At 37.6% G+C, this 13,382-nt stretch overlaps 1 protein-coding gene across 1 annotated transcript in view; it reads left to right on the forward strand.

The window, feature by feature from the left end:
• The window catches only part of LOC103155363 (protein diaphanous homolog 2-like), a gene marked incomplete at its 5' end in the record, with an annotated part of 266,071 nt that overhangs the window by 103,930 nt on the left and 148,759 nt on the right, over positions 1-13,382 (forward strand). The window contains one exon of the mRNA XM_007577025.2: positions 4,476-4,615. Coding sequence (XP_007577087.2) covers positions 4,476-4,615 — 140 coding nt within the window. The remainder of the gene's footprint in view (positions 1-4,475; positions 4,616-13,382) is intronic.

Raw genomic sequence — 13,382 nt, forward strand, 5'->3', positions numbered from 1 at the left:
TCTCCTCTTGATTTAGTCTTGCACTTTTTCTCCAGGTTGACCATTATTTCAGAACCAGTCAGAGGAAAAACCTTTTATTACTTAGAGGCCAGCCAGCGACTGCTCCACTTCCCCTCCTGCTCCTCAGATAGTTTCTCCGCTGCCAGTATGGTGGTGTAATGTTGATATTACCCCAATGGAGTCCATTGATTTGAGCTCGGAGCATAAAAAAGCAGTTTATTGCCAAAGTCTTCGGTTTCCAGAGGTCAGATCGTGTGCTGAAACCAGATCTCAAGCTTTTCTGGACATCGTGGAACGTTTGCTGGGAACTGTGGAGAAGTAGGAAGATAAATGTATTTGTTTAGAAACGCATTCGCCTTTAACGGCCCATTACTGTGAATGTATGGTTAGAAAAAAACCTTCACATTCAGGAATGAAAAGTTTGAAACTTTTGGCTTTTTTATTAATTTGTTCACCTGCATTTTATACCAACATTTATTTGTTTTCCTTAGTACTGCAAAGTGGAAAGCTTTTATTGTTAGGTTTATAGAATCAAGTTTTGTCAGGAGCAGGAGTTTCAGAAAAAAATAATATAAATTAAAGGAATGGGTTTAATATAATCAGTTAGTCCAGTCACAAAATGAAAACTGATTCTGAAACTCTGCCTCAAATTTAATCAAACATTAAGTCGGACATTTCTGTTAACTTGAGGTTCTCGTGTTGAGTTGGTGAAGCACTCGGATAATTTAGAATAAAAACTTGTGCACACAGAGTCTGCACTACAGAGAAAAATCTTTATGTAAAATAGATTACTGGGCCTTTGGCGTCTTGACAAAATGTTTAAATCAATAATGTAGGATTTTAAGAAACTTTCGATTTTGTCTCAAGTTCATCCTGCAAATCAATACCCACAATGACTCTCAATAAAACAGTTTCTACGTTCCCTCCAGACTTATACCTTGTCTGTTTTTAAGACATCAGATAATATTAAGTATGAGGAAAATTACCAAAACAATGTGAAAGGTATTGCTCTTTACACACAAACTTAATACTATGACATCCATATAAAAACAATCTCAAGGGCTGCAAAACTTGTCTTTAGTTCTTTATGTACTTTTGCTCTTTTTATCTTTAAAAATAAAGCTCTGGTACGTTTCTCCTCCTCTGTTCTCTGCTTTGGTATTGAGCCTCCTTAAAGTGAAACAAAAACAATGACATTATGATAAAAGAAATTACTTACTATAAAATTACAGCTCATTTCAGATGTGTTTCACTTTGTTGTTAAGGATAAATAACTTTTACTTAAGCGGTATTTTTCCCAGTTTGTAGTATTATTGAATATGACACAAGCAATTTCCTGTGTTAATGAACACTTTATATAGCTCTTTAATGAATCTACTCAAACAACATAAGTTATTTTGTTAAAACTTGTTAAAACTATACCCACATCTGCTGTTTCAGGAATGAAACGGCACACGCACATAGCAACATAGTTTGCCATTTTATTATTCTCTAAGCAAAATGCATCACCAAATATGTTATCAGCTTCCAAAGCAAGAATACATGGAGCATTCTGAACTGTTATCTCAACATTGATACTGCAAACATGGTGCGTTGATGATCGACTCTGCAGCCTCAGTAAATAGCAAAGGGAACTGTCACAGGGTCTATGTGTGAAAAACCCAAAACAGAAAAAGTTTTCAGTTTTTTTTTTTTTTTTGTTTGTTATTTTTTGTTTTTTTAGTAGCTGAGATGTTGAAATTGAAAGTTGGGGGGTCAATGGGATGGAGGAAAAGAAAATGTCAGAAAAATGTGGATTACTTGAAATCAATATCACCATTGCAATATTCAGCAATAGCATCACAATTAAAAGTTTTCTAGAGATTGTGTAGCTTTACCTTTTGCCTATTTCCTTTTGCTCTAATTGACTCTAATATACTCAGCTATTCTGAGCTGTAAATACCAAAACTACTTGAATTTTATATGGTGTAAATATGCAGCAGATTTCCTGTTGTTGACAGAAATCTGTTGTGAAATCTGAAATTAGTTTCTTGTTTATTCCTCTGCATAATATTCATCTTAGTACTTGAGAACTAATATAGCCGCAGCAATAAGCTGCTAAGCCGCATGCTGCAGTTTCTCCTGAGTGTATGAATCATGCTTTGGTGATCATTTTAAAAATATGATTTTACATTACCATTTTCAAAGAAATATATTTCTTATATCATTTAGTCAATGGCCAAGCTCAGCTTGCATGAAAAGAACAAAATTTGTGGCTTGCTGTTCGAATCCCTCCGGTTTTTCATGCACGCACACACACACACACACGCACACAAAAAGGACTCATTCATGTTGACTGTGTATTGCAGCAGAACAGCAGGTCTCTCTTTTCTCCAGATAAATGAGCTAGCTTATTACCTCCCAAACTGCCTATTAGCACAGCTCACTTTGTAGGGAACCAGCAATACGAGAATGAATACAGCCGTGTTCCTTATGCCAGGGAGTCTGGGTCAGGATAATGTGATGGAGTCTCAGTAGTGAGTTTCCTCATGTGTTTTGTTTGGTACCGAGACCCGACTTCCGCCTAGCTAGGTAATTTTAGCGAAATCATCCAGTAATTATCAAATTTCCTGAGATGTTCGTGGAGGGGCAAAAATGTAAAGTATTTCCATGAAAAGCTTCTCTTTTTTTTTTCATTTTGAGGCCTGTTTGAGTGCCTGGAAGTAATTCTGGGGCCAACAATCGATTCAATCACTTAGTGACGTTGGAGTCGATCCATTTATCAATGTATAGTCTAAAGTGGGCTTCATTGTGTGCTTGGGGAGTCTGTGTTTATGTGTTTGAGTTGAATGTGTGTGGTGCCACCACTGGTCTCATTGTGTAAACATCAGTGTAGAAACACGTCCCAGTGGATATTAAACACAAGAATCCATTTACTTGAAGCGGAAGCTGCTGCAGATTGCCTGTGGAGCCTGTCTTTGGCTCTGGTGGTGGAGGCCAGGGTTAGTCTTTGCTGATTAACATTAAAAGGAGGAAAATAGTCAGCATATTCAGTAATTTGTCTTGTTGTATTTGATTAAATCGAGATTTTAGGTGTGCCCTTTACTCTGACACCCCTGAAGAAAATCCAGGATATCAAGTTGCCTTCAGGAGTCATGTAATTAGAAAATAGTCAACATGTCATTTAATCTCAGTGCTGTTCTGTTAATGCCTCAGAGGTTTTTGAACAATTGGGGAAAAAAAATATGAATTTCTTCATGAAGGCCAAACCTCACAGCTGACTCTATAGCTGCATTTAGTTTTAACTCTTTAAAAAAAACAACAACAAAAAAACTTTCTTTTTAAAGCAAGTTTTTGGTGTGTGTTTTATTCTGTGTTCTTTTTTTTTATTGGCACTTAATTTTAGTAGTTTTATTTTATTGGCTTTCAGTACATCATTTTGTGATAGTTTTGTCTGTGAAAATGCTTAGCAAATAAACTTTTTCAAATGAAAAGCAACCATCATTTTACAGAACCCCTAAGGGGGTAAATAAATAAAAAAGAAAAGTTGATTCCTCCTGCACACAAGATACTCTGGGAAGCCAAACAAAAACTCAGACTACTAAAGGAGTATGGTTGTTGGAGAATTGAAAACACTAAATATATCCGACAGTGTCATCCAAAAACTCAAGGAAAACATGGCAAATTATATCGCTTGTCTATTTTTAAAAATTTTCACCTGTGCACACATGCACCAACTTTTCTTCTTTTCTCTTTACCCGTGTCCCCTTAGGGCACACGTGTCAAACTAAAGGCCCGGAGGCCAAATCTGACCAGCCATCACTTTTTATGTGGCCCTTTACATTTCAGCTGGCCACATAAATTGAACCTTCAAGATAACATTTGTGTGCTTAAATATTATTTTATCGGTCAAATAGTGTTTATCTGTATACTGCCAAATTACATCAACATGAAAAGATGTTCAATATTTAATTTTTAAAACTACTCATCGAATGCTGTTTTAATATTTTTAACAGCTTGTTAAAAGGTTTTATTGATGCATTCTTCCACAATCTGCCCCTTAATGTCGCCCAAAATGCCTTTCTCCGTCCACATGGTGAAACTTGACGGTGGCAGCATCATACTGTGCATAAGCTGTTCTGCAGCACAAACCCTTATTAAAGGTGATGACAGGATAAAGGAACATGCTCGCAATTTGAAAACAAAACCGTGTGTCAGAATTATGCACTACCCAGGTCTGTTGCATAAAAGCATAATACAATACATTCCTATAAAATGGGAAGAAATCACATCGGTTATGAATATTTTTACAAAACGTCATAGTTGCACCATGATTATTGTTTAGGTAGCAATGCTTCAGCCTCTCTGTGTAATGGAGACTGTCCTTGATGTTTAGATTGTAGCGCCTGACAGCAGATAAGCACAGTTTTTTATGAAATATTGATAATATTCTGGTTGAAAGTTTTAATCTAATCGTGCTGTGTTTTTCTTTGCAGGGTGGGCTACGTAACAGCAAGCATGAGTGCACCCTTTCGTCCCAGGAATACGTGCATGAGCTGCGATCCGGCATCATGGACGACAAGCTGCTCAACTGCCTGGAGTCCCTCAGAGTGTCTCTCACCAGTAACCCCGTCAGGTTGGTAACCAGAGGTTTTATCGCCAGAGGATACTTGTTCCTTCCCTCTTCGTGATCGCTGGGAAATTTTGATTGATTTAAATTGATCAGAACGCCTCTGGCACCATGGATATTTCAGCTCCTTGAATAAATCACTTTGTTTGGGTTGTTTAACCAGAGAAATGAGCGATTTCGGGAGGAGAAACAAAGCTGGAAATAACCTGCACGGCTGAAAAATGCTGCTACACACCGACTGGGACCAGATTTTCTATTTTGTTCTGCGAGTTGGGGAAAAAAAATATTATGTTATTAGTCTGGTACTGAGCAGTGAAATGACTCCGGTGTAATCCACAAGGCAGTTATCCATGTAAAAGTGAAATTGCTTGTTTTCGCCACCACCGTGCTTTAGTGCGTACCGACGTTTGACCCACGAAATAACTCGACTTAATAAAATTACTCCCGCGCTTTGTGCAGCAGGCCTCTCCTCCTCCTCCTGTTTGACTGGCAGCGGTCACCCCAATTAAACTGGTCAAACTCGCTCGTCTCAAAGGAGCATAAATGTGTTGTTTTTTTGTTTTTTCTTCCCATTTGTTGCTCTAACCACAAATTCAGTCTATCCCAGTCCTCCAAAGGTGTTCAGTGAAAGCCTTGTGAAGTGCTGCGAGGTATTATTTATTTAGCTTAAACACCAGATTTTCTGCAGTCCAGCCATCTAATGTTACACCCACTTCACTGGGTTCCTCTTTCTGCTCTTACTCATGTTCACACCACTTTCTTCTTCCAGCAACTTGTCTCTCATAAGACTTGGGAACAAGAGGTATCCTTAAGCAAGACCGCTGCTGCAAATTAGACATGTCTTATAGCTGTAGATACCCTATCCATTTCTGTGAAACTCATTTAATGATATTCTCTCTCAGGAAGGCACTTTCCTATTAAGTATGATTTTTTTTTCTTTTTTTTCCCCTTTTCTCTCGGATCAGTTTCAGCTCTTTTGTTTGTCCCAATTTTCTCCTCTTTCATATTGGATTGTTTCAGACCATTCTCCTCCCTGATGGGATGCTTCTTTTTATGGAGCATCTGGACACAGTAATCTTCATAAACTGAGAAAATGTGCACCGGTTTTTGATTGTTTAAAGTAGATTTATTACCAGTTTTGAAAAAGCTGATATCTCTATTTGGTGACTGTACTAACGGAAAGATGATTTAAAAAAAAAAAAACTGCATAATGAGAAGACAGCTGTTTAATTACTTCTGTACAGAGCTAAAACAACACACTAAACTTTTAAAACTTAAGAATAATGTTCTTAATTAGCTTTTATTGGAAATTAGCTCTTTAAATAAAGACCTTGTGTTCATGATACAGCTCTGAGTTACTCCAAGATACTAAATGTAAATTTGATACTGCAGTGTGTCTGATACGTTTGGCTCAACAGCATAGATTGAGTTTCTGCAGTGGGGTTTACTCATTTTAAGTTTAAATATTTTTGTAATGTTTTGACATTTTGTTCCCTGTAACAGACATAGCTTTGACGAAAAAGTATTGGTTTTAAGGCAGACTATTTCACCTATAACTAATACTTTTTAATTAATATTAAGGACTTATTGACTTGAAACAACCTCCAGCATCATGCTGATTACTTACTTGTAATTTAGTTTTGTTTTATTTCATATTTGCTCTATAAACTAAGCCAAAAATACTTTGTAAGATTTTGTGTTTTTGCAGTGCGACAAACAGGTGAATAGTGACAAACACATGTATTTAATATTTTAACCCGGTTTTTTTTAAAGCGTCCACACGAAAATATGGTTTTAAAAGTTGGCTGCCCTAAACGCTGCTGTAAAACTCAGTGGTTGAAGATGAGCTGAGGTGAAATCAGAGACGGTATACAAACACCTGGGATTTTTTATCTGGGTTTAGCTAGGGTGTCCGATACTGATCATTTAATAATGTCTTAATTCAAATGTCAACCCAATACTTGAGATTAAACTGGGGCATCCCTACCGGTTAACTTCCTGAAGTGGCTAAACTGACTTCTTCTTTTTAATTGGTGCAGTTTAACCTTCATTAAAATGTGCATAGGAAACGAGACTCTTTACATAAGTGTGCATAATAGGTAGACAGGTTATTTTCAATCTTTTTGAAGCTGTGCATCTTTAGCATAATATGGAGATTTAGGTGATTTTTATTTTATTTTTTCCGTGTTTATTTACTTTTTAATTTGTTTTATGTCTAACGGCCTTGTAACAAGGGTGTTTCACCGAGCTTGGGGTCGCCCTGCAGATGTGTATAAAAGGCTTTACCTCTTTAAACCTCTGTAGGAAAGAGTTAAATTCAGCAGATGGTGAGGTTCAGCCAGAGATCAACCTTTAGGTGTGTAAGCAGAGGTGGGGACTGTGTGGGTGTTGACTCACTCAGGTCATTTAGTTATCTTTATGCCACTTATTTATCTCCGGGGGAAAGCGACTCACTTTCCAGCAGCATGGAGAAGGTTACCGCTAATTAATGTGAATGCATTTTGTTGTCATGGATCACAACGCACAAAAAGTCTGCATTTGACTGCGCTATGTTAATGTAACCTTTGTGCACTGTCATCATATACTTACTGGAGCAGCTCATGCTGGATTCCTTCGTGTGAGGGGGCGGCGGTGTTATGTCAACATTTGGTCTTTTATTTTAACTAAACGTGAGGGTAAAATAATTGGCAAATCCTTGCATTTTTTTCCAACTTAGTTCTCACTTAAAATATAATTCACTTTCAAACACTTAATTTTTTTTCCCCCCACGTTTTACTTATTGCTCTAGTATAGTTCACTTCCAGCAGTTTATGAAACAAAAGTTAAAACAAGTTTACTAAAGCTATTCTTAAAAAAAGTGAAGAAAATAAATTTCTGAAATTACTGGAGAGTAAGGCGTTTTAATTCGATGATTTTTCATATCCGTCTTTATATATTTAAATTATACATGTTTTTCCTTAAAGCTGAGCATTTTTCTAGCAGCGTAGCTCCGATTGCCTTTGTGCTCTGCAGGTACATTGTTCTAACCATCTCTGCTTACATCCTCATTTCTTTCTTGTATTTATGGTTGTCTCAGTTGCTTTCAGCCCTTTGTGTAATCCCACACTGACTTAATGACGCTGCCCCGTCGATCCTGAAGTAAAAGCTTTCATGAATAATGCTCTTGACCCGTCTTGCAGTCGGAAGCAGTGTGTCCTCTTACATGAAGTCCAGCCTCTCTGTCTATATTAAGTGGATAATCTGATCTCTCTTTTAGATGTATGGGAGTTAAATCTGTCCTGTGTCACAAAAAAACACTGAAAAAGAATCAAGACTTTACCTTAAATTCCTCTGATGATTTGTTTTGGTGATGATAGCGGCTAAAACTGTGTGCCGTACCTCAAAGTCTTGCTAGCAAAGTCTTGTTCCTCACTGTGAGTGCTTACCGCTGCTTTTTGTCTTCCCTCAGATGTTTGCACTGCCTGCTAATTTGTTCCCACAGGCCTGTGTTTGTCTAATAGTTTAATTGGCTGGGCTGCGCACCTGTTTGGCAGCACAGGTGGCCGTGTGGCCATTCTGCTGTGGGCCTTATCTCCAGGGCAGTCCCACACAGGTGTGTGGCACGCAGCCTTCACTGATCCACCCACAGATGGCATCGCCCGGAGTGTCCGCTGCCTTCTCTGTTTCCGCTTTTGGTTTTCCTCGGCTGCCGAGTTTTCCCACTACTTTTTTTCCATTCAAATTTCCCCAGCCAATTATTTATCCTCGGCTTCATTTCCCCACTTTTAATTTTGTAATTTGGATACTCGCTGCTTAATTTAGAACTGTCAGATTTACAAGCCTCCTTTTATTAATTTCCTAATCCATTCTAACAAAGTGAGATGTCAAGTTATAGAAAATTAAGTCATCTTAGTTTCTCAGTTAGAAGGAAGAATTTGTCTTGTTTCAGCGAGAGCCTCTTGTTTTCTTGCATGCTTAATGTTTGCACCGTTTGGAGCTAAAATCAGTTTGAACATTTATAACAGGTTTAAATATATATACTGTACATATAAAAATCAGCTTCTTTGTAGAGGTCTTGAGGGGCCAGAAGACATTCATGTTCCTTTTCATATCGGGCAGTCTTAAGGTGTGAGTAAGCCACCCATCACTCTCAAGGTTTCGTGCCCTGCATGTTTTAAATATGCCCCTTCTCCAAACACCTGCTTCAGATAGTTGAATTATCAGCCTGTCACTTATTTCTGCAGGAGCCTGCTAATGACCTGTTTATTTAAATCAGTTGTATTCAACAGGGAAACATTTGAAAACATGCAGGACACGAGACTGAGATTTGGAAATGCCCACTCCTGGTGTGCTTGTTGAATAGGTTAGCTTAGTCATTAGCTTAGTGCGGATGGTTTCACTGAACTATTATGGGGTTTCTCATGAGTTGCTTTTGCAGCAAGCTGTGTAACAAAGGTGCAAAGTTGTGTATCCTGCTGAGTCTGTCCTTTTAAAATTAGTGTATTATTGTGTTAGTGACCTTAAACAAGTATTGTGAAACTGTTGTTCAAGCTCACAAACCACAATAAGATGATTGCCACTATTCTTCTATTTTGCTGTTTTTTGCACAATCTCTGTTCAAATATGTAGCTTCATTTGAACACAGCTAAATTTATGCTGGGATAATTAGTTGTTTTTGTGTAAATCTTAAGTTTGTCATAAAAAATGTGTACAGCAGTACCACTGATGCACATTCATGCATTCACACATTTTTCTGATGATGCAACTCCAAACTCTTTGCAGAAAATCCACAGTTGTTGTTGTTGTTGTTGTACCTAAAATTTTGAAAAGAAGTTGGAGCTTAAGAAGCTGGAATACCAAGGTACCAATTGTGGGCCCTGCTAACTAAAACATTTGTTGCAGAAACCCTAAAGCAATAATTATAAACATTAGGTTTGCTAACATGAAAGCATACACTATTATGACACTTAGCAGAAGCTAATTCTAACCTCAATTAAAATTATATCTGCACCAATTTAATTGTGAAACCATAATTAACATGTTTTATAATGCCCTCAGATATTGTATTTTTGTTTGTGTCTTATTTTGTACTATCTGTACTTTAGTTAGACTTAATGAAAATTAAAAGTTGTCATAACTTGTCTTCAAAAAGTCATGACGTCATGCAGCCAATAAGTTACTGTTGGAGTGTTAAGACGGCCAATTATCAAACTCCTCCCTCTGTGACAACAGAGAGCCTTCAATATCATATTGTTCTACCCACAGCTTTTTCTTCAACATTTTCTCTTAAATGTTTTTTATATTCAATATGTTTTAAACATATATCTGTTTTTTACCAAGTAAGCTAAATCTAAAAAGTCTTCCAGTAAAAGTGAATGAAATGATTCTGTCTCTTGTAAGAATCTTAAGAGCAGCGCACAGCTTCATATAACGTCAACGATTCAATAGCAGTTCCAAATATTTTTAAAATATGCAATTTGTTCTTCTTTTTGTCTAAACTGCAACAGAATATAATTCAGCTGGTTTTCTGCAGTCTGCAGAAACCTAAATAGCCCTTGTAGATGAAAGGTTAAAATTAAAGGTTACCTTGGAAACAAAAGCAAACCTAAGTTATTTTGCTGTACTTGATTGCATAGGTTTTGTACGTCTTGCCAAAGGTCACACAGTAAAATAAAAGACAATTATAAGATGGAGGAAAAGCTGCTCTCTTGACATCAAATTTTTAAAAGTAGCAGCTCTAACTAGGGCTCCTACGTCTCTCGCTCTTCCTCCTTTGGCCCTTGTCTGTCTGCTGTGAGTACAGCAGGCAATTAACACCAGCACAAAGGCGCATATCCATCTGTCCTTCTGCTGTTGTGAGCGTTGAAACCAGTATGAGCTTCTAAACGTCTCCCGGGTCTGCTCTCTCGACAGCTCAGGCCTGAAATCTTGTCTGGCACAGAAACAAAGCGTGATTAGTGGCTCTCAGTGAATCTACAATGAGTCGTCACTTTATGAATGAATGATACTGTTTCAAATCTGTCATTTTTGATGTTGGTAAATCAAAGCGAATCATCTTGTGTATTCATTTTGAAGCAGAGGAGCTTAATCAGAAGCCATGTCAGATAAATTTATTTAGATGGAGGACTTTAAAATAGATGAAGTTAGCTTTTGTTATACTTAAGTACGACCTCAGGACGCGTTGGAGAGTAAATAAATAGCTTATATCTTATAAAATTTAAAAAAGAAAGAGGTTTAATTCCCTGTCATGATGATCATGTTTTCATTAATAGACAAACTTGCAGTGATGAATGCATTCAGGTAGCCAAACCAAAGCATGTAAGAAACCAGAGAACAGTTTTTTTTGTGAAGCGCTCTTCTTACAATTTCTTATTACAAACCCCTCGACGTCAAATTCCCCTCCGGAAAGGTTTTTCCTTTTCCACTTGTCAAGGAGAATTGAACCTGGAAGGATTCCAACATTACAGGACATAATTGTTTCGCAGAGGTTTGTAGGCGAATGCTTCACCGTTATTTGAGGATGGGGGGAAAAAAAAAAAATACAATAAATAAAATCTGTAAATCCATTTCTGTGTTTAACTTTCCAGGCTGCCGGCGCAGAGAGTTTGATTTGATGGTTAAATTTGGCATGACTGTTATGTCATGTCTACAATGGACGTGACAAGCAATCAGAAACGAGCAGGTTAACTAGTTTTTCCCCCTCGCGGCTTTCTTCACAGTTGAAGTTTGCCCTTGTTCCTTCGAGCCAGTGGAAGTGATTTTGGAGACATAAACGTCCTCGGCGTCTTGAGCGTATTTTAAGGGGCGCTCTCGTTTCCTTTTTATGACACCATCTGTTAACCTCCAACACAACCTTATCTTTTACACCCAGACTTATGCATAAATAACTGAGAAATAACTATTTTGGTATTTTATTGGGACTTAAAATGGAAATATTTCCATGGTGGAAATAAAAAAGAAATAAATGTCATGTAAATCAGGTTTTTTTGGGGGTGTGTGGGGGGGGGGAGATCATCAATAGATCTGAACTGGGCTGTAAAGACTGCCATGAAAAAATTGAAGTTAGTCAATCTCGGTGTCTGATTTTACCCAAGCTCTGTGATTAAATAGATCCCCTTTACCAGGTGATGCTCAAATAGAACAGCTTAATAATTCTCAATACAAATACCTTCATGTTATGGTGTCATAATATCATCAGAAATAAAATTAAACAAAAATGTAATTTAAAGTGCTTCTTCAAAATCATTTCTGAGTAAATAAGAAGTCACTTCAGTCGTTAAAATATGTCCACTCTCAGTTCTGCTGTTATTTCTATGAAGGAAAGCCTCTTCAAAGACAGATGATAGACATATTATAGAGTGTTTTACAAAAATACTACTGCACATCCGGTAAAATACTTCTGAAGTTCACGCAATATAAAATTTGCCTGCAACAAAATAGAAACATTGACCCTGAGATATGCTCAGCATTGTGTTTTCCTCATTGAAACACTTAAACTTATCTTTGCCAGGTCCTGAAAGAAGCACATTCTCCAGTCATAAACAGCTCAAAGTTTTTGATAACACTTTAAAATGTAAAAAAAAAAAAAAAAGAAAAGCTCCGGTCATCTAGTTTCACTGGATCCTTTGAAATTCAGCTGGTTGTAAGAAGAGCACATTGTTGTGCAGGACTGAATCCTCGGCGTTCAGTGGAAGAGGAATAACAATTTCTGGTGTTTTCTGCTCTGTGGGGAGACATTTCAAAGCATCCAGGGATCACGGCGAGCTGTCAGCTGACTGCACACCTAACTTTTGATTCTGCTCCTTCCACTGTCTCACAGTGGCTTCATGCACAGACGGAAACGTACGCACACACACACACGTGGATATTCAGCAGCACATTAATTCATGTTGCAGATTCTCACCTCAGAGAGCTCTTTGTGAGTACCGCTGCTGTTCCGCTGCTTGCTCGACATCACGGTTGTGGAGTGCTATAGAGTCCTGAGGCTGCATAGGTAGAGGCATCAAACTCCGCGTTTGACCACTTTATGAAGAAAACGTTTCGGAGGATATGTTATGTTAAACACGAGCGCCAGCCAGCAGAGGCCGGATATTATTAGAGCCAAGCGATGTGAAGCCATGAGTGGAGACTTTGTTTGTCTGAATTTTATCCAATAATCACTCATTTATATCCGTTTTAAAATGTTGGATACATAATACGTCTTGGTGGTTTCCTGGGAGTTTATCTCACTTTGCTTGCTTTAATCAACAGTTTTCTAAATACCTCTGTTACACACGTGGTGATTTTACGTGTAATCCAATTTATGCTAAAGAAAATGTACCTCGAGCAGCTGAAATACCTAGGCACAATGGTGCTTCACAATCTATTGTCTGGCGTTTGCAAGGTACTCAGTTCCGGAGCTATTTATTATACGTTTACTTTTGTTGGTGCTGATTAGCTGAACCGCCAAGTATGGAAATACAGAAGACGGCAGATCTTGTGGTGCTGCTAGGACTGTTTTTAATGTGTGTATTAATGCATATTAAGGAATATTTAATGTGCGAACTAACAAAATATGCATTTATGAGTGTTTTTAGAGAGAGCCTAAAGTATTTGCCAATTTAACTATTTACATGTGGCTGTGGTCCCTAACTTGGGGATACATTGCTATTTTGTGTTTAATCAACAGGAAATAGGGCACTAATACTATATTTAATATTTTGCCTTATCAGGGCATCAAATAAGAATTAGCAGTGGTGTGATTATTTCTATGTTTCCCTTTGGGATGTCTTGGGCAAATTGCCATTTATAAATC

The sequence above is a fragment of the Poecilia formosa genome, unplaced genomic scaffold, assembly GCF_000485575.1.
Source record: "Poecilia formosa unplaced genomic scaffold, Poecilia_formosa-5.1.2 Scaffold423, whole genome shotgun sequence".
NCBI lineage: Eukaryota > Metazoa > Chordata > Actinopteri > Cyprinodontiformes > Poeciliidae > Poecilia > Poecilia formosa.